General features: G+C 44.4%; 1 protein-coding gene across 1 annotated transcript in view; it reads right to left on the reverse strand.

Annotated features, from left to right (window-relative positions):
- Positions 1-633: 633 nt before the first annotated feature.
- Positions 634-22,373, reverse strand: part of LOC104539877 (anthrax toxin receptor 1-like) — a 37,491-nt gene continuing 15,751 nt past the window's right edge. The window contains exons 6-13 of the mRNA XM_010183536.1: positions 20,746-20,825; positions 18,948-19,016; positions 16,714-16,794; positions 9,576-9,636; positions 4,874-4,972; positions 1,472-1,556; positions 1,307-1,355; positions 634-909 (exon numbers count right to left, since the gene is read on the reverse strand). Of these exons, the coding sequence (XP_010181838.1) occupies positions 634-909; positions 1,307-1,355; positions 1,472-1,556; positions 4,874-4,972; positions 9,576-9,636; positions 16,714-16,794; positions 18,948-19,016; positions 20,746-20,825 (800 nt within the window). The remainder of the gene's footprint in view (positions 910-1,306; positions 1,356-1,471; positions 1,557-4,873; positions 4,973-9,575; positions 9,637-16,713; positions 16,795-18,947; positions 19,017-20,745; positions 20,826-22,373) is intronic.

A 22,373-nucleotide genomic window follows, 5' to 3' on the forward strand; every position in this document is an offset into this window, starting at 1 on the left:
AGTCTGTTTCTGCAGGAGAAGACCCCGCTCTATCAGAGTAGCACAGCCAAATTGGGGTGGGAGCCTGGACATAAGACTCCCTTGGGAATATATGTGCCAAAAAGGCTGTTCTCCATACCCAGGCATCGTGAGCCTGAGCACCTCCATTGTCCCTTTGTCACCTTAAATGAGACAAAATACCTCCAGAATTCTCTGCACCGTCTACCGAAGCACGATCTCTGTTCATCCTGGCTGACTCCTCCTCTTATGCCACTCCTTGTGACAGCTCTGCGAGCAAAGTTTTTATTTCAAACCCATTTTGTGGGGAGATAGGAATGCAGAAAGACACTGGAACACTCTCCGAGCTACAGAAACTGCCTGGGAGAAAGACCCATAAATAAGAAATGTTTTGTTGATGCTGTAATGAAAACCACATTGAGATCACACTATAACTGCTCGGCTTTACGTAGGGACACACAAGCTGCGAACGCCAAAGCTGTCCAGAGCAGAGTTAGGGGATGGGGAGAAGAGACAGATAAGCACAGAACAATGATATCACATTTTCTACATGGAGAGAAGGGATCTGGAAGGAGTTGCTTTTTCTCCAACGGGTTCATCTGCTGCGAGTACAGCTCAGTTCAAGCACACGTAGCTTCACGACTGCAAACAGAGCTTGGCGAAGCACCGTGCTGTTGATTTGCTGATGCTCACAACTGGCAGCTCCGGAGAGCAGCACGTGCTGCGGTACAACGGGGTCACTCCCAGGCACAAGTCCTGGGCCAGCGCCACAACAGCTCCTCCTTTTTTGGAGGCTAGGAGAGCATTTGAGGGAAGCGTGACCATTTCTTGTGTTTTCTTATTCTTTTTTAAGCAATGGCTTGGACCACCTTTGAGATAGGACACCGAGCTCACCTTGGCGTATGTTTTCACCTAGGAAAAATTAGAGGCATATGTTGTGTCCTTCATAAAGGGTACACAAGGAGTTTGTACACAGTGATGGATGTGCTCCAGTACCATAGTGGAAAGAGGGAAAAGCTACTAGAAGAAAATAAAAGGAGAAGATTCAAGGGAGGGTTAAAGTGGCACGATCAAGTGGGGAAACCAGGGATTAGGGTGGAACTGCAAAGTGAAACATTCCTGTGCTAAGAGGGACCAGGTTGTGAGAAAGTAAAGGAGATATCACAAAAAGAAGTACTGTGCTGCCAGGAAAAAGAGAGGAGGAAAATGGAGCAGCCTGCTAGGCTTTAAAGACAAAAGATAATTTTTAGAAGGCATTTGTTGGGCAGTTTTGGGATACTGTTCCCTATGCAGCTCACTCTGCTGATACCTGGCAAAGTCCTACTCCTACTGTCTTCTCCTCATTTTCTGGTACTCTGCTAAAAAAAACAAGCAGACCAGTTTGTGCAAAGGATGAGTTTTGTCCAAATGTCCAGAGCATTCCCTAGAATCTGGATCTAGCCCCACCTTTCCTGTCATGCATGCTGCTCCTCACCAATCTCTCATCTCTCTATTCCGTTTTAAAGTGCCCAGGACAGAGCTCTCCTCTATGCCCAGAGCTTTGCTGGATCCTGCACGACCTGGGCAGACAGAAACATTTTAGCACCACAAAGCAGCCGTAAGTCACTGCGCTCAATAATGACTTTTAACTCTGTGCAGTCTGAACCCAATTCTCCGAGGTCTTGCTGCTGGCAGAAAACTCCCTGCTGTTGAACATGCATCTGATTACAGCTCTGCTCAGCCAAATACTCTTCATGGTTTCTACAGATGTTCCTTTTTTTTAATCCCATAGCTATGAACATTGTGAGGCGATGCTCTCTTCACCTGCCACTTTTCTCTGCCAATAATCCCAGTAAAAATCTATTAGCTCATGCCCTTAACCTCAGCAAGTCCTAGCTGTGCTGGTCTACATCTCATCTGGGATAATTTAAGGTTTCAGGAACTGCTGGCTTAGTGTTATCTTTAAAAATACCTCCCTCCCTGATACAATCGGAGGCTGAGAGGTTTCAAGCAAACAAAAACAGCTGAGCTATCCAATCTCCATGAGGTTTCCATGAAATTCTCGTTTGGTTAACTCTTCTGTTAAGCTGTTTGCAGCTTTGTGGTGTTGGCACTGCAAAGGCACACCAAGAGCACAGGCTCCAGTAAAGCAAAACACTGAGATGTGCCAGTTCCCACCTGGAGAGACCTGGGTTTCAGAGCACTGATGAGTAACTGCTGAGTGCCCTCCACCAGGGGATGGTTTGAACCCAGAAATTGAGTTTGAGGCCTCCTGCTCCCAGGTCACTGCATCAAACAACCCAGAGCTGTGCAAAACAGAGGAGTTTTGGTGCAATGCCAAGGCAAATGAGCTCACCTTTCACCTGCGCATCGATTCGGGATACAATGAATGCATCAGGTCAGAAGGGGAACACGGTTGGCTCTTATCATCAATTTTCACATTTTGTGGACATGGGAAGACATCTTCAAACTTGGCTTTTTCAGCCCAGGCGTTGCACTAAGATAAGCTGTCCTTTCCTGAAAGCTACTACACCATTATGATGACAGACATGATAATAAATTACTCGGCTAGACAAGCAGTCAGCACACAAAAAGAGAGGAAGGAGTCTTTCTCTTCACCCCCACCAGCACCAGGTCACAGTGTTTGGGAGTGAGGTAACGCTTGCAAACTGTTCCTCCCATTGGCAGCAGGAGATGTTTTTGTGTCTCCATAGACAGGACATAGTGGAAAGCTGATGGATGACATTCCTAGCTCTGTGTTAGGATGTTTCCAGGAATGAATGCCTTGCTCCGGAGCCAGCCAGCTCCAATGAAGTTGAGCTGAGAAGCAGTGGGGATGCAGTGGCCGCTCACAGCTACTACAGCCCCAGGTGACGGGGGCAACCATCAGACCCCCAGTGGAACAGCAAATCAAGCACTGACAAGACTTTACACAGGAGAGGAAAGGAGGAGGCCAGCATTAATGGGACTTCCCTACCTCACAGAGTTGGTAGGAACAGCAGCTTCTATCATGCTGAGTGGTGGTCTTCAACTCCTATAACTTCCATTATACACATTTATGCATTTCTTAGCATAAAACACAAGCGCTTGAAAAATCCTCTACTAACATTTCTCTTGAACTGAAACCAGCTCCTCCACAAAGTGGAAATTTTCACCCAAATTATGTGGCTGATATGGAATATTCACATCTTAAATAAATAAAAAAAGACAGCAGGCATACAAACTAAAATTGCTACAAACTTTCAGCTTCTAGCAACACAATCCAAAGGCTTTTGGGTTTGCACCATACGGCTTCAGACTTTTGATGGAAAGAAAACTTCTAACTGTTTGAACAGCAATTTCATTTCCATTGGAACCTTTCAGGTGGAGAGGAAAGGGAAAGTTTCCTGCCCAGCTCTAAAGAACTACAAGAGAGTTTCTAACACGTACGATCCAAACATCTTGGATCTCAGCTCTGGGGAAAAACCAAACGTGGTTCAACACCTAAATGCAACCATGATCCAGATTTAAGGAGTTCTGGCCACACTTGATTCGAGTTCCATTTTAGGGAGCTTAAAAGCAAAAGCATGAATCTGTGGCTGCCTCTGTCATTCCTTTTTGAGAGCCCTTAGCAAACCATTCCTCTACTCCGAAGAGTAAATAACGCAGACGCTCAAAGCATGAGCCAGTTCAACACTGAGCCACTAGACTTCCACACATAAGAAATTAATGCATTTATTTTATACTCAAAAGGGTCAGGACTGCTTCCAAATGATGAGGCAGCTTCTGAACAGATTGCATGGTAGAAAGGAAGAATTCTACTGTCAGTGGTGGTGTTAGCTATGAGTTATGCTATCTGGTTTCCTATGTGGGTTTGCAGGCGTGCCAGATGAGAACAATAGGATCCAGCTACATTCTTCCAGCTAAATGGCTCTCCGTACACTTCCCAAAAAGACCAGACACTCAGGGCTAATTTGCTTCTCTTACTTCAGTTTTTCTGCCTTGGGAACTCTGTAGAGGACCCATCTTCCCAAGATGTGTCCCCAGAAGCACAGCAATGCCTCAGTCACTGTGCCCATACAGCTTCCAGCAGTGGTGTTTATCTAAGCTGTGTGACCAGGCCTGCTAAGTGCCCCAGAATTTAGGTAAAGAGAAGAATAGACCCGATCTCACTACATAACCCAGCAAGACATCCATAGATACACTTTACAGGCACATTTGTCTTCTATATTTTGTCCCCTCCTCTGCTCAAGCTTATCTATCCACATATTTGCATCAGATACGCAGCACACAATACCACCAGCAATATTCCTCTAAAAAAATAGTCTTTGCAATAGGCCTATGAGTCAAACTGAAGAGATTATTAAGCTTCTGTTGGAGCCCAAGGACAGATGCTGGCTTTCAGAGAGAGCATCTCAAATTTCATTGCTTGGAAGGATTAATTTGAATTTAAACTTATTCACAGCCTTTTCGTCTCACCTGTCTCTTAGACATGCCCGAACTGGGGCCAGTTTAATGAACCCTTATGCATTGGCTGTAAAATCCAAAAGGGCCAGGTCTGTTCCATCCTTGTCACCTACAGCAAAACCTCGTGCAGTGAGAAAAATAAAGACCTAGATAAGCTCTCATTTGGGTTTACAATATTTTTTACTAGATAAACATTTCATTTGGGCAGCTCTGTCTAGTACACGCCATTACACTTCCTCTTGGATCCAAGCTTAACCATTCCAACCTGTTTCAGCTCTTCATGGAGCCAGGTGCTGGAGCTGGATTTCCCTCAGCTTCTCACTATTCCACAAATTTAATAGCTCCTCATCCCATAAATATTAACTTCACAGTCATGACATTTGAAGATCCAAAATGTTTCACAAGCAAATCTCCAGAATCAGGGAAAAAAATAAAAATAAAAATCTCTTACTGAGAGTAACCGTGTCATTGATCCTGAAACTGCAGAGCACTCTGTCAACGTTTCGGGCATGTCGGAATCCATTTCCCCTCACCACAACCTGAAACGACTCTGTGGAGAAAGAGACCGTAGATGATTGATACACAGAGAGGCAAAGAATGGTCAGTTAGACAAGGCACACATGTCACAGAATCACAGAATCACAGACTCACAGAATCGCTCGGTTGGAAAAGCCCTCTGAGATCATCACGTCCAACCGTTCCTGTCTACCCACTAAACCATATCCCTAAGTACCTCATCTACCCGCTCCTTAAACACATCCAGGGATGGGGACTCCTCCCCCTCCCTGGGCAGCCTGGTCCAGCTTCTGACGACCCTCTCAGGAAAGAACTTCCTCCTTATCTCTGACCTGAACCTCCCTTGGCACAGCTTGGTGCCGTTTCCCCTTGTTCTATCCCCCATCACCTGGGAGAAGAGCCCAGCACCCACCTCTCCACAACCTCCCTTGAGGCAGTTGGAGGTGGTGATGAGGTCTCCCCTCAGCCTTCTCTTCTCCAGGCTAAACAAGCCCAGTTCCCTCAGCCGCTCCTCATCAGGCTTGTTCTCCAGAGCCCTCCCCATCCTTGTGGCTCTTCTCTGAACACGCTCCAGAATCTCAACATCCTTCTTCTAGTGAGGGGCCCAGAACTGAACACAGCACTCGAGGTGCGGCCTCACCAGTGCCGAGTCCAGGGGGCTGATCACCTCCCTGGCCCTGCTGGTCACACTGTTCTGAATACAGGCTAAGATGCCAGGCTAAGATACAGGCTAAGATGTCAAAAGGTTTCACTTCAGATCTCTTGAGCTAAAATTTGCAGTTTAACAATTTTTAAGTTAAAAAAAATTCTTAAAAAGTGAACTTCCACTCTCTCCCTACCCAATTTTAACCTGAGTTTTTAGAAACAGGAAATAATTCACAACAGATACTTTTTAACTGACCTACAGTGAAAACATTAAGCTTCGGATCTGAACACTGAGCTTTCCCCTACCCAGGCTGTCATTTTAAATGGCAGAAGGTTCTGGGTGAAGAAAAGCAGAAGTATCTTCCAATGACAGATAACTTGGAGAAGTTCAAGTGCTGCTTTCCTAGGCAACTGAAACTTTGCATCCATTGCCATGAGTTTTGTCATGTGCTGCCCCACGAGCCTCTACAGTGACCACGAGTCCTTGGCTGGACATCTCCGTACAATGATGGGGAATTTCATTTGTCCATCAGATTTGTAGTCTCTGGACAAAGGCTGTGATTTCAGAGTCTGTGGGCATTTCCCAGCAGTTGAGGGAGGTGATTCTGCCCCTCTGCTTTGCTCTGCTTTGCTCAGATCCCACCTGCAGTGCTGTGTCCAGTTCTGGGGCCCTCGGCATAAGAAGGCCATGGAGCTGTTGGAGCGAGTCCAGAGGAGGCTACAAAGATGCTCAGGGGTTGGAGCAGCTCTGCTATGGGGACAGGCTGAGAGAGTTGGGGCTGTTCAGCCTGGAGAAGAGAAGGCTTTGGGAGAACCTTATTGCAGTCTCCCAGTTCCTGAAGGGGTCCTACAGGAAAGCTGGGGAGGGACTTTTTACAAGGGCAGGTAGCGATAGAATGAGGGGAATGGTTTTAAACTGGCAGAGGGCAGATTTAGACTGGGTATTAGGAAGAAATTCTTCCATGAGAGGTGGTGAGGCCCTGGCCCAGGTTGCCCAGAGAAGCTGTGGGTGCCCCCTCCCTGGCAGTGCCCAAGGCCAGGTTGGACGGGGTTGGAGCAGCCTGGGCTGGTGGAGGTGTCCCTGCCCATGGGGGGTTGAACTCGGGGGTCTTTAAGGTCCTTTCCATGCTGTGATTGTGTGATTTCCCCAAGTCTTCCTCTTTGCTGTTCTTCCAGACCAACTCTACAAGGTCATGGGAAGTTGCAGCACAAGCAGAAAGCATCGAGGACAGTGACTTACACCTAAGTGCTGAACTGAGTGGTCCTTTTTGGAACAAGCAGGGCTGAGCAATGAGATCATATCCTCACAAGTCTTTCAGATCACTCTCTGCTGTCCCTTGTTATTCCAATTACTTGAACCTAGTGCTGGGAAGGGTTTACAAACTTCCTGCAGCCACCAGCATTAAGGCTGCCTTGCAAGGAAAGCACCATTTTCCAACTTTCAGATTTTGAAACAGGGCCACAGTCCCAGAAAAGTTCTGGCAGCAAACACAGGGACTCAAACTCTGCAGTTCCCCATGGCGAAGGAAACAGCCCCCACAATTCCTGTTCCTATCTAGGAGAGGCACTCAGATAGTCCCCACTGACATTTTGCTAGTGAGTGGGGTTTGAACACAAAGCCTCTCCCTGTCCATGACGATGCAGGAGTAATTACAGTGGATCAGAAACACCTCCCTGGTTTTAAACTTCCCAGGAACCTAGTTTTTGCAGATTCAAAGTTTTTGCCTTGCACTTTACAGTCCCCATCTTCTTTCATCTCCCTTAAGGACTCTCACACTGTACTTGTCAAAAAAAGCAGATTTGCTCTGGAATCTGGGCTCTTTTCCAGGTCCCACTCATTTACAGCCAAGTTGCAAATCATCCCACCACATCCAGCCAGGGAAGCTGCCTCGCAGGCCCGTTCTGTGCTGTCCAAGAGCATTTGGGAAGAGCAGGGGAGAAGAGCTCTGTTCTCGAGTGCGGGGGCTGGTGAATGCTTAAGAGAAATCACAGAAGTCTCAACTGCTGGGGAATGAGAGTTCAAGCACAGTCAAAGCACAGCATTTCAATGATGTCAGATTAACCACGGGGATCCTATCTCTGCTTGAGACTGAAATGAGCAGATACTGTACGGGCCCTGCATGTCTGTACTGATGCAAGCCCAAATAATCAAGAAAATGGCATTTCAGAATGATGTGTTGCTGCTGAAATTCATTACTCAAGTGAGTCTACAGTGCAAGAGTGGCCTCAGGTAACACTGAGCCCTCATGTTCTCCCAAACTGAAAAAAGGGAAAACCACCACCACCACTCTTCAAGGAGGTGCACAGAAACAAGAAAGTACGATGTAATAGAGCTACACCTGCAAAAATTTATTTTAAAAATATGCTAATGCACATAACTTCCACATTCAGGGGCACTTTCATTAGTCTCAAAGTCCTAAGTGACTAAATTAGCTGCAGTTCAAGAGCAATGGAGTATTTGCCCATACTCAGAGGTGAAGCCTTGAACTGAGCATCTAAATAACTGCTGGCATTTTTCAAGGTTAGCATTGCTCGTGTTGTGGAGTGCTGGCCAAATTCCAGTGTGAAGGGTTTATATAAAACCACTCTACGTTTCCGCTCAGCTGGCTCTGCTGAATACAGCGCTACATCACCCCTACATTCTCTTTAAGACACAATGAATGGGAGTGATAAAATGCATAAACACCTGACCAGCATATTAGGAAGTGTTAAAGATGGTTATAAGTCATCTTCTGGCTTACAACATTAGATAAGCATCATTGTTTATCACTTGTATGAGTATGTAAATATATATTTTTTTTAAATTTCAAGAGGGTGAAGTGGGTCTGAATGTTCATACAACTTCATTTCCTTTCCCAAACATTTATGGAACTCCACTGTGCTCTATCAGAGACTGTCATGACAACAATCATCTACCATGCTAAGGTAGAGCCCTGTTTTGAAGCCTTTTAAACAAACGAAATGTTAAAATGGCCAGCCAAAATGAGAAAGAGATGATTAAGTACTATAATTCATGTCCATTATGCTATCTGTAATCAAGCCATTATGGCTTCAAAGAACAAAACGACTGTTGTGGTACAAATGAAATGCAGAATTGATGCCTGGTACTTACTGGGTGTTTAGCCTGGTGTATTGCACCTGCTAGGAACATCTGACTACCTATATATGTTTATATTTGTATAGGTAGCTCCTCCAGGAACAGGAGATGCAGGAAGAATGATTAAAGCAGCTGCTTTGGAAATTAAAACAAAGAAGTAATGGGTAATCAGCTTTCTTATTTGGCTACTGATTTAAGAAAAAGATGTAGGACTTGTCAGGGACTCATCCTTCTCTACAAACCTCAGCGCTGCTCCCTACCTCACTACTTAACGAGTTGCCACGCATTGAACAGACAGTTTGGGTATAATTCCTAAAATGGGAAGAACTCACAGGAAGCGGATGGAAGAGGTCTCAAAATGAAATGGGTCTCAAGCTTTCTTTGAAAGGGGCAGTTCAGTTCACACAAATTAACACAATCATGGTTACATTCCAGTTCCCAGTCACTATCAACCCTAAATGCCTAAGAAATGTTCCAAGAATACGAGAAGCCATCAGAGTATGCTCATTTGACTTCTGTGCTGGTTTCTTAAGAAGCTCTTCCCTCAACAAACCTCTGAGGTGAGGAATTTGCAAAAGCCTAAACCTAATCACAAAGACTTATTTTCTGATTTGGTTTGTAATTTTGCAGCGTATCTCCTTCAAGTCTGGCACCGTCCAAACAAGACAGACTGGCTTGACTGAAAAACAGTGAGACAAAACTGTCAAACTCAAGCCTTTTCTGGAGGAAAGTCCCATTTGACATTCGGCAGAAATGTGCAAGCTACTGTAAGATAGAAAAGAAATTCTCTAGAAAAAGTAAAAAAGTTTTTGCTCCAGTTAACAAGTTCCTTTAGCACTCTCCAGCAATTAGAGGTGGACAGAAAGATGTATTTTAGGCTTCGTTTTACACTTACCCCCTGCACATATACTGGAAGGCTCTGCTGCCAGAATTTCTATACAGGATTTCTTCAAAATCTACAAGACAGAAAGAAGTCATGAAGCATCTCAGACTTGTTTCTATAGAAACACAAATCTGAAAGCACAGGAGAGGGGGTGTGCTGCTTGTCACGGAAATGTTTAACTCAGCATTGCGTTTCACATTCAAGTCACAATTAAACCATCTCAGCTTTTCACTTTAAACCAACCACAGTCACCGCTTTTCCACAGCAACGGCTGCTATGGAGGAAGGCAATGGATGCCAACGCTCTCCAGTATCTCAGCACACACTTGCTTTTGTCTGTGGTACAAGTTATTGTATAGACTATGATCCATAACATCTGAATGCTTACCAAGGCAATATCATTGCTTTCCCTTTGCAGTCACTACACCCTCCTCAGAATTATTCTGGAGCCCAAAACTCCAAACAAAATGTCACAAGTTTAAGCTATGTTGTTTACCTTTGCATCAAAACATCCTAGGAATATCTACAGCCACTTCTCAGGTCTCAGTACAGGGGTTCAAACTTCTTAAGTTTTTAGTCTGATCTGTGAGAGCACCTGAGTGCATCCTCAAAGCTGCACTGTAACTCCAAATCAAGATGTACGGATCATTGCTCTAAGCCAAACTAAAACTAAGCAGTATGTCTTCATACAGGTTGGCACTGCCTTTAACCACCTCATGTGTAGACAGTGATTTACACCAATACTTCAGCATCAGGCTTGGCACAGTGCTTGCAAGGCATGAGGAGCACACTGGAGTTGGATACTGAGTTGTATGGTGCTAAAATTGCTCAGCATCTGCTTATTTGCATGCAGCAGCCTTTCTCCTGCTCTCAAGACCATCCCAAATCCTTCACTGCACACAGACAAAGTTGTGAGTGTCCACAACCCCTGTGAGAACAGCAGCAGTGACCGAGAGCTGTGGGTGTTCAGCGCTGGGCCGAGCAGCCCCTACACATCAAAATTTAGGTCAGCTCTAAGAGGCAAGTAAATGTCAGCCAAACATCGTGACTCAAATCCAACATGAAAATTATTTTCCCAACTTTAAATTGAAACATCTGTAAGGAAAGAATAGCAACCAATACAATACAAAAAAGATAAACTATTTTTTCTCCAAAATCATGGCCCTCTGCCTCAAATACCTAATTTCAAAAGGTACAGATGAACTTATGATTTGATTTTTAAAATGTCTAAACAGAAGTTGGAGTTACTCAGAAGCAGGGCTGGTAGAGACAGAGAGTACCAAGGGACTGGAGAAGCCAGGACCGTCCGAGCTGCTGGCAGCCTGACAAGTGAGGAGAAAGGAAATTTGCAGGAGCAAGGTTACACAGGAACTGTCAAGGGGAAAAAAAGAGAAAGTCAACAGTAGAGAACTGCAAAGCATTAGAAGAATTTGAAAGGCAGAATAAGAAAACACACAAAAAATGGAAGACTGTAAGAACACTCTTCCAAAGCATCGGTCTGTAGCTATCCACCCATCCATCCATCCATCCATCTATCCACTCATCCATCCATCCATCCATCCACCCATCCATCCACCCATCCACCCATCCATCCATCCATCCACCCATCCATCCACCCACCCATCCATCCATCCACCCATCCTTCCATCCATCCACCCATCCACCCATCCATCCACCCACCCATCCATTCACCCATGCACCCATCCATCCACCCATCCACCCACCCATTCATCCACCCACTCATCCACCCATCCATTCATCCACCCATCCATCCATCCATCCATCCACCCATCCACCCATCCTTCCATCCATCCACCCATCCACCCATCCATCCACCCACCCATCCATTCACCCATGCACCCATCCATCCACCCATCCACCCACCCATTCATCCACCCACTCATCCACCCATCCATTCATCCACCCATCCATCCATCCATCCATCCATCCACCCATCCACCCATCCATCCATCCATCTCCTGTCAGTCCTTTACTGCCTGCCCTTACTCATCCCAGGTTCTGCTGCCCTGAAGATAAAGCGTGTTTCTCCCCAAAGTGACTGCCAGGGCTAATGAGCACAACTGAGAGTTGGTGTTTTCCCAAGTATTTTTTCTTGCAGCTGAAAAATGTCTCTAAGAGGAGGATACTTTCACATTTTTCCAAATTCACCCTTAGATTCTGTTCTGCTCTCCCTCAGCATCCCCAGAAGTTTTAAGATCTGTTTCTTCTCGCTGCCTTTCAGCAATGAAGTGAAAGAGAAGTAGGCAAGTGAGCTGGAGAACAAATGCATGAAAAAGACAATCAATAATTTACTTTTGAAACAAATCAAGTAAAACCTCAGCTGATTGAGTTTGAAATTCATGACTTCTGTTCAGTCATTTGCAAACATTCATTCTGTAAGCCAGCTTGGATGGAGGGGTGGGATAGCAGGTGTCTCAATTAGATGATGCAGAGCTCCCAGTCCAATCCATTTGCATCACTATAAAAAGCTGGCTTTAATGGCTTTTTACAGTGCCAACTGCAATATTTATTTTGATTTAGAATAATATTTCCAACGCTTCAGGCACTCACCCTAACTTAAGGTGAAAATCAGGCACCAGTAACTATTGCAGAAGAGTTCCTTCATGTCTCTTCCTTTTATAAAAACACAAATACAGCCCTTCAAAAAGGAAGGATATCCGACAGTGTACATGGGAGAATGGGCTTCGCATCCTCATTTTCACAGGAGAAACACCACAGCTCTGGTTTATTTGGTAACCAACTGCAGGCCTCAAGGCAGCTTTGCCTCAGCATCCACACAGAAGAGTATGTGAAACACGTGCTCGCTTTTGGTGAGGAAGCATCGCGTTGTCTTAATGACCATGCTCAGACTCCCAAATCAATCTCCTGTTTTCCTCTATGGGGCTCCAATTATTCTCCAGCTCCTGGGAGAGTCTCTTGTTAATATTTCGTTGACAAGACAAATTTAAAAAAGATGCAACACATCCTTTATGTGTCACAGTCACCTCTATCAGGACAGCACTGGTTTTAGCCCTACCTGTGACTAATTTAGCCTTCTGCCAGGCAATGCATTAAAGGCCAGGAGCCAGGAGAGGCCCTGGAGGTCACCCAGGCCCTTTTAGAAACCAGAGAAGAAGGGGAGTGAGATTTTGCAGCTGCTGGAAGCTTTCCTTTGGTATTCTGGTCCACAAGCATCCAGACAGATTACTTCACCACAGCAGCTGCATATTTCTTATAATTTTTTTTTCCACCAAACTTGGGAATTCTAATTAGCAAACAGGATGCTGGAGTTTAATCGAAGGTTACTGCTTAATCAGTGCTAGGGCAAGCGACCTGCAGTCTGGGGCTAGGTACTCATTATCAGACTCTGCTGAATTACTAAATAACAAAGTCAGTTGCCAATTACAAAACAGCAATTTCTTTATTAAGTGTTTCCTGTCTAATATCTGCATGAGCTAAGTAAAATAAATAAATTTAAGTCCTATTTGAAGATGCATTTGGGGAAGGAAGAAGTAGAAAGCGTGATCATATAGCAGTAAATGTAATGAGAAACACGATACAGTTGGGACAGGGGGTTCACATCCTCTGCTGTAGATGGATACGGTGGCTACCCAAGCCAAGAGGCTCAAGTAGCTGCCTTTCTTTTTGGCCTATGTAGAAAGCCTGGCTCTAACAGAAGACAGATTCAGAATATCTATGGATGCTCCTGCTCCGAATTGCCCTCTGGAGATCCCATCCTTCCTCACTGGCTGCAGCAGCTCCCAGCTCGCTGACCCTGGGCAGTGAACCCTTAAAACCCAGGCTGCACGTTAGCAGTACGGCAGACAGCTGGATTAGACATTTTGTGTGCATTTTGCACATACAAGACGTGTCTTGCAAAGGAATTAACTTTCTCTCCTCTCTCTCACCCATTCATGGCGCCTCAGACCCTCTCCCCGTTCCAGGGAATACACAGTTTATCTATTTGCAAGCGAAGTTTGAACAGTTCAGGATGAGTATGGAAAAGCATCACCACATTTCTCATACTTCATCTATCAGACGCTCACGTCAAGTTCTCACAAAAGTTACCATGCTCTACATTATCCAGCACTGCAGTTTGTCACAGAAAACATCTGTGTAACAAAATTATTCAGAGAGAGTCTATTTCCAAACTAAGATTTTTTTGGAGTGCAGGAATACATTGAACTGCCACAATTCTAGAAACTGAGGCAAGACCTGAACAATACTGAGGGTAAGTGGGCACCTCTGCAGGATGATCCAAAAGGAGTACACAGGAAATTAAACTTAAAAGGATGAATCATTTGCACAATTTAAACCTGTAGGAGACAGTCTCATAAACTAGTTCATACTACTGTATTTCTTATACATCACAACTGCTTCATGAGGCGTCCTGCAGCTCACTCAGAGAATCCTAAGGGATTTCACATCTCAGTTTGAGATAAACTCCCAGCCAGTGCTGCTGTAACCCGTGGCAAGGATCAGGGAGCTTCTTGTTCCAAGTGACTGCTCTTTCACAAAGCAAAGCAAGGACAAGATCCCATCCTGACTTTCATGTTGCTTCATGTTCCATTGCCTCCAGCACTCCTACCAAAGAAACACCGAGCAGTAGAAGCTGAGTTTCAGGTTTTTCTTCTAAGACTTGCTCCACTTGCTCTAAATTGACAGGTTACGATCTGCAGAAATTGTTCACAGCAAAGAAATTCAATAAATTACTTCAGCTCTTTCCATTTGTTTCCCAGCTCACAGCAATCAGATGTCCATTTCTCTACCAGATCCTTCCCTCCTAACAAACTCAAAATCCCCATTAAACATTGGGCAAGCTGCTGTTTTAGCAGTGGCTTTTTCACAATAAGGGAGAAAAAGCAATTGGTTTGTTTAATAAAAAAGTCACACCGGAACTCACAGGAGGGAAAGGACCAAAACCTACAGGGCACTGCATACCTTCAGCTCCCACTTTAAGAAGCATGGTTTTAAGCATTACTTCAGCACGGGACTGCATTTTCAGCTCATTTGCAGACCCACCGCACTGAACTTCTTTGCTCAGCAGATGCAGAGGCCCAGCAGAGGCCAACCTCAAGCTCACCGCTCCCAGCTCCCACCCTTTTCCTCATTCCAGAGAGGCTTCTACCTCCACCACCTCTGCACACACACAAGAGATCCACTCTTCAAGACAAGGGAAGGAGGGAAGAGTCAGGCGCCTCAGCGGGAATACAGGGCAGTTCACACCAAATCACTGCAGACTGGAACACACCCAGGTCTCACACCTTGAGTGATTTCCAACACTAATCTCCCCCAGGCTCATCATTTCATCTCTCCTTCCCCTGTTATATCAGCCAGGAGGTGGTAGCCTGACCAAGCGCCTCTACACATGACTGAGCATCCTTGCTACACCAACTCTTACACAGGAATTGAAAGACGCTTCCAAATCTCACGGCCCTTTCTACATTAAAATGCTTTCCTGTGACCTCAAATGTTTGTTTGTTTGCTCCAAGACAGAAGCACTTTGCAAGGACAAGAAAAGAAGGAGTGAGGGAGCTTATTTTGCAGCTAGAACAGGAATCTACAGATGCTTCATTATTCTACAGAGCAATTAATGACCTTCATACCATTTCTTTTACACATCTCCAATCTCATCCAGCAGGTCGAGGGAGATGATTCTGCCCCCCTGCTCTGCTCTCGTCAGACCCCACCTGCAGTGCTGTGTCCAGTTCTGGGGCCTCCAACACAAGAAGGACATTGAAGTGCTGGAGCAGGTCCAGAGGAGGCCACAAAGATGCACAGGGGCTGGAGCACCTCCCCTACAAGGACTGGCTGAGAGAGTTGGGGTTGTTCAGCCTGGAGAAGAGAAGGCTTCGGGGGGACCTTATTGCAGTCTCCCAAGGGCTACAGGAAAGCTGGGGAGGGACTTTTTACAAGGGCAGGTAGCGATAGAATGATTTTTAAACTGGTAGAGGGGAGATTTAGACTGGATATTGGGCAGAAATCCCTCCCTGTGAGGTGGTGAGGCCCTGGCCCAGGTTGCCCAGAGAAGCTGTGGGTGCCCCCTCCCTGGCAGTGCCCAAGGCCAGGTTGGACGGGGTTTGGAGCAGCCTGGGCTGGTGGAGGTGTCCCTGCCCATGGGGGTTGGACTGGGGGAGCTTTGAGGTCCCTTCCAACCCAAACCACACTGTGATTGTATTGAAAGCACTCCACTCAAATGCATGCACTCAGATCACAGATTCATTGCTGTACAATCACTCTTCCTTGCTACCCTCCTCTCCAGGGCTGGTAAATCTCACACCAGGCAGCTGAAGCAGTTCTTGACTGGGTTCCCTGAGGCTGAAATCTTCCCATTCTGTTTAATGTAACTGGAAAGGGAGTCAGGACTGCTCCTGGAATTCATTAAAAACAGCTGCAAAGGGAATGCAGGACTGGGAATTAAACGAGGGTGTTTTTTGCTGTTTTGTTGCTTTCTGAAATGACATGCAGCACCTGATTGTCCAAGAGAATTAAGGCAGTAGCCCCACACTTGGACAGTGCCAGGAAAACCAGTAAGGGATTTATTCCATCCACACACAAGAGCACTGGGGAAAATAGAGCCTGCGCTGAGGGAACAGTTTTGCTTGGTACTTCACAGTCAGAATAGTGTGTAACCCCCCTAAACACAGAAATTTGAGACACCCCCCGGATTAAAGCTGTGTATTTCACCTGTGTTTTATCAGCTAAAAAGCCTTTAACAAAATGAACAAAACACATGTCCTCACAAGGATGTCCCATCCTTCTTTGTAGCCATGGGAAGCAATCTAATTAGAACAGTTATGGGATATGACTGAGCAAAAGGAACAGAAAAATACTGAAATCTACCTGAACACATTGTTTCCTAGTGAACACTTAGTACATTTTACACTTCTAATGAAAATGGCACACACATCCTCTCATGCAATGCCTTTCTTGCTCAGTGAAGGGAAGTGTTGGTCCTAGGTGAGACACTATGAGGCTACTCAAAGTTTTAAAGCTAGAAACAGGGAAGCCTCATGAGTTGTCCTTATTTCCCAGTAAAGACCATGGAGCCATTTGCGTGACTTGTGAACACGGGAAAATTAAACCTTCAACTGTGCAAGCTAACACAAACTAACATGCACACATGCAAACACACAATTAAATGTACTTACAGAGTCTATAATCCCCTGAAGGGCTTCAAAACCATCGTTCACTGGAAAGACATGATCTTTGCTGTCGGCAATTCTAGCCAGCTGACAGAGCGGTAAAAGAAAATAAAAGAGAAATGCAAAGAATGAGATAAATTAGCCAGCAGGCAGCAAATTAAGACTTCTCCAGATTCATCCACTTGCAAGTAAAAAACCCAAATATTTCAAGTACTCTGTATAGATTGCCAGTGTGTTATAGTTTGTCAAGCATTTAAAAGTTTCTTTCTTTACCCTAAATGATTTTAGAAAGCTTTGTATCAGGAATCAGAAAAGGCTTCCCTTAACTTTGAAGGCAATCACACACAGAATCACACAGAATCACTCGGCTGGAAAAGCCCTCTGAGATCACCATGTCCAACCGTTCCTGTCTACCCCCTAAACCATATCCCTAAGTACCTCATCTACCCGCTCCTTAAACACATCCAGGGATGGTGACTCCACCACCTCCCTGGGCAGCCTGTTCCAACAAGACATAAAGTGGCTTTCACTGATGGCCCAGAACCCAATGATCTTTATTGCAAAATCCATCTCTCCCACCTGACTGTAAATCATCCAGGACAGTAACTCCCCAGCCAAAGTAGGCCACAGCATCATCACGACAGGACTAATGCAGCAAAACATTTCAGCACATAATCAATTAAACCAGAGAGCTAATCAAAGTGATTCAGTATTTTCCCATCTAGAGAAGACTAATGTGAATTACACCCCATCTGGAGATACAGGCCTGATTCACCTTTCCTGAGATTGACCATTTGTCCTCAGCTCAACCACGAGAGAGCCAAGAAGACAGCAGGGAGCTCACTGGAGATAGTTTCCAAGTGGAAGGAAAGAGGTAGCAGAAGAGCACTTGGAACATGACAAATAAGAGGATCATTCATGTGGCGGTGATAAGATAAGGGGAACCAGGACATCACCTGTAAATAGCTACATGCAGGTTCACTTGTCAATGGCACGCCAAGGGTTAAGGCCAAACTCTAAGCCCAATTCAGAAGTAATGAGCTCTCCATGCATCTGCTGGAGCAGAATCAGTTTTACTGCTGCAAGGCCAGCGTTTGTTATAGCAATTCTCTCCCATGGCAGAGGCAGCACCAGCCCAGCAGGCCTCTCTGGCGTTTCCTGTAGCATTGCAAATTGGAGGCAGCAAAGCAGCCACACATTCCTCCCCAAACCCCATGGGCTCCACCTTTCCAGCTCCTGCCACTCCAAACCCCCACTTCTCCAGCTAAACACCAAACTGCCAACCTCCTGCTTTGCATCCAGAGTAATATCCAGGCAACATTCCCCTTCCTGGTCCAAGAAGGGTGTTAAAGCTGCTCACTGCTTGTTGGCCAAAATACAGCAGCTTCTGTAGACCAGGATGTTTACAGTTTCCCCATAGTCCTCCTCCTAATGCAACCTGGGACTTCAGGAAGTCGTTTAAATCGGGTTAATTTCTTCAGCATCTCAATGACTTCACGTAGCAGCTGCCTTTGGGGTCTGCTACTTTAGATCTAGTCTCTTTGCCATTTTTATTGCCCCTTTGCTTTTTCTATGACTTACTCTGGGTCACACCACTCTCTGGTTTTGACTCAGAGGAGATTGTTCTAAACCAAGTTTGTTTTGACTCCTGGAAAAGCTCTACTCAGTATTTCAGCACTTCACTTAGGGACTGTACAAGCGTTTCACTCTTGTTAGAAAAATATAATGTCAACTGTTACATTTGGTGTGAAACGTAATTCAGGGACATAGTAATGTTGATATGATGAATTTAGAAGACAGACTATCAGATGGGAAAACACTAAAATAGCAGTGTCACTAATGAAGCTGTTTGCTTTTTACAGCATAGTTTTCCTGTGAAAGAAAAGCTGGACTCAAACTGAAGTGTTATATGGTAATATCGCAATTTTATGAGGAAAAAGAAGTCCCCACAACCTTTTTCCTGCCTACAGCTTAAGTCAGACTGATCTGCAACTCTTTATGTGTCTTTTTCCTCTGCTTCTCTCCACCATTAGCAAGAGCCATTGTGGCACGCAGACAGAGGGACAGCTCTCCACATATGGAGATTTAGATAGAAAGGGTCTTAAACCCAACACCCAGACGAAGACACTTTAGACTGTAAGTCAAGAGACGGAGGGGAAGACCACTTGAAAAGTTTTGAGAAAGTGATTCAGGAGCATGCACCTTTGCCAAGCACCTCTAAACACAAATGTCTCCTTTACCTGGGTCTCATTGAAGTCTTTCACACCAACGCAATACACTGTTGCTCCCAGGTCACGCGACCGATTAGCCTGGAATAAGGACAAGTAGGATGAAATGGATGCAAATGTGATGGGATGCAGATTTCTGAAAGGTCTTATTCATAAATTTAGTCTCTCTCTGTAAAATGAACAATGGGGGTCACTTGTCAAAAGAGCTTTAAAAGCTTTCTTCCCTCATTCTGCAAAACCAGGTTTTATCTGTTCCTAGAGCAGCTACTTGTTTAATAAAGCAAAACCCAAGGTATTAGGTGGGGAATTTTTAAACCTAATTAGATGACCTTCCTAGCTACTCCAGCTTCCTAACATTTGTCTGTCCAACAGATGTAAGAGATTAAATCCATTTTCTTTTCATTATTTAGGACACATCCCAGTGTAACAGTAACCAGTAACTATGATAGTATAACAGTAACCTAAAACATTTGGTATTTTCTATTTCAGCCATGTGTGCCTGGACTCACAATATCCATAGATGAGGAGACATTTCATTCCATCTGCCAGCACAATATCACTCCCACTACTTACACAGCATCGCAAAGTAATAAAGGGGTAACATCCACAGCTTTGATTTAATTTCATTGACATGCAGATTACTATTCGAGTGCATTTACTATTCAAGAAGCAACTGCTCTAAACGCTCTTGCCTGCATAAGTATGAAGTAATTTAATCACATTTATTAGAGCAGGAACACCTGACTGCAAGCCCATTCCCAGAAAGGATGGTAGCAAGTCAGATTATATCAGAAGGCTGTAGTCGCTCACATTGGCAGATAGAAAAGTGCTTTACAGGAAAAGCATCATTCCAGATTTACACCGAGAAACTTACACCCAAGCTGAAGCAACTCACAGCGTAAGAGCAGAGTTCAGGATCTCTGTTCCACCAACTCACTGACTCTTCCTCCCCAAACCAAAACAAAAACAACACTTCTGACCTCTCAGCTTGTTCCTTCACCTCTGAAACAAATTGATCTTTCATGTGGATTTTTTATTTCGGAGGAGATAAACAGTAAGGAGGGGAACTCTGGATTCATGAAATTTGTTTGTGCTGTAGTAACATTGGTTTTTATTCTACAAAACCTTGATTTTTGTTGTTATTGGATCTAAAGCTGCATTTTGGATGCATTGAGAGGAAAAATTCTGTCTATAGTGAATTCACGTAATAATACCATCTTCCAAGTTTAGGTCATCTTAATTTGTTTGACTGACAGGTGAAAATTGGGTCATCTCTTCAAAAGGACATGAGTAGGAACATTATACAACAGGGCTTAACCTACTGTTTATCTGACATTTTGCATGATACACTGATTTAGTGAGGCTGGTGAGAATATATGCTTGAATCTTGGAAATATTTGTGGAAATGTCACATTTAATCATCTGAAAGGCTTTCAGATGCAATGGAAGATTATAGGAACAAGAGTCATCCTCTTTGAGGTCTTTAAATTTTGTGAAAGAAGCAAAGTCAAAGTGAGAAGACTTGGATATTTCCCAGAATATCCAGTAAATACCGAAGTGTTGCAGCTGTGAACTATTCCTTCCTCTGGGCTCTCCTCTTGTTTTTTAACTGTTAGTTTAAGCCTCCCTCCACTTCTATGAACAGTCTCAGTCTTGATGAGTCAGGAGCAGTTCTGCTGTTAATGTTTATCCTTAAAATTCACATCCAAAGAGCACCAAAGGGAAGTTTTGTTACTCGGGAAAAAGGTTTTCCCTATCTTTTGCCTCCAAAGCAAAAGTGTCCCTGACTAAAAATGTGTAAGAGACTCACCTCCCTCTCAGAGTAGAAAAACAGGTCTTCGTGGAGTTCTCCATCTGTCAACGCAATGATGACACTTGCAGTTCTGTAACCTAAATACACAAAGTCCTTTAGTACCTTGGGTTTGAGTTGTATTTGTCAAACTAGCCTAGAAAACATCCTGCCAGCGACCTGGTAGCACACTTAAAGGACCAGAAACAGCGGACATCAAGCCCGTGTCTTGTATCTGTATCTCTCTCCAGCCAACAAGTTTTCAGAGGACATGAATTTCTGCATATTTTTTCCTTCAACACCATTTTTACACCACACTCCAGTGATTTTTAATGGCAGCCTCTCATAACTACTTCAATATTTCAGGCCAGTAGATTAGATTGCAGCCATCAAATAAACAACGCAAAGCGTTTCTAGTTATTTCCTGATTTTATTAATGCTGTCAGTTCAATAAATCCAGGGATTTTTTTTTCCAGCTTGTGATAAAAGGCTTAATAGGGATTAAAACAGATATGGTAGGAAAATGGCCTAAAATCTTCACTCTTCCTGTGTAATGTATTTGAGCAACACAGTTAAACCTTGCAGTCCTCCCCTCGTATTGATTATAGCTTGGGTTTTACAAGTCTGTGTTTGTTTTCCGGAGTGGCCAGATAGAATTAATTTGTATTTCAGACAACAGACCTGCTACTGATCTGCAGGAGCTCTGCAGGTACATCTTGTGCAAACACTGTTATGGAAAGATAAAGGCTAAATATGTGAAGGCGCGTAAATTACCAACCTTTACATTCCTTTAAACATCTAGGGCATTTTCCTGCCATTACAAGTAGCTGTGCCTTTAACAAGCTGTTGCTGAAGAGACAAAAATCCAAGCAAGCAACTTCTTCAATTACTGCAGAACAGAGGTCTGAGGCTTAACTTTCTCAGTACCACTTAGAGATCTCCAAGGTGAAATAACGTGATAATGATGCACTGAGAAAGTCAAGCGCCTGACAAGTGATAAGCAACATGCAGGGTCATTCATGTTGAGATGCCTAATTTGAGCACCTAGGCTCTTGCTGTCGGAAACGGAGAAAGGCAAGCACTTCTTGTACAAACTTAGGAGCCCCAATGACCTCCCGAGGTGCCTTTCTCCATCCGTCGACTCCTGCAGGAGCCTTAGGACCCACTGCAGAGGGTGTAAATGCTCCCTCAGCAGAGCAAGGACAAGCACACAGAATTAATAAAGACAAAACACACAGGTGAACATTCAGACTTGAGGACCCAGTTGTCCACTGCTTCTTGCATGTGGTGGTAACTCGTTACATGTAATACATATACCAAGCATTATTGATCCCAAATCAAGTTGTTCTAGCCATCTACTCCATTCTGCTGCAGCCATATTTTACAGATGAGTCCCAAAGCTCTGCAGGCTTAGTCATTACTTCATTTTATTCATGAGTGGCCCTGCGTAACCATTAGGACTGGCTTTGTACTCGAACATCTGCTCACCTATCTTTTGGATGCCAAGAAGCAATGTTTATATTTCTGCTTCAGGCTCTGCAGTGCAGAAAGTTTTTACATTAATTACAAAGAAGGAAATGACAAACATTTTTAGTTATCTGCACTTACTACTGGTTTAAATAATTGCTTATTGAAAAAAAATCTTTTAC

Source organism: Mesitornis unicolor, unplaced genomic scaffold (assembly GCF_000695765.1).
Source record: "Mesitornis unicolor isolate BGI_N332 unplaced genomic scaffold, ASM69576v1 scaffold474, whole genome shotgun sequence".
In the NCBI taxonomy this organism is placed as follows: domain Eukaryota; kingdom Metazoa; phylum Chordata; class Aves; order Mesitornithiformes; family Mesitornithidae; genus Mesitornis; species Mesitornis unicolor.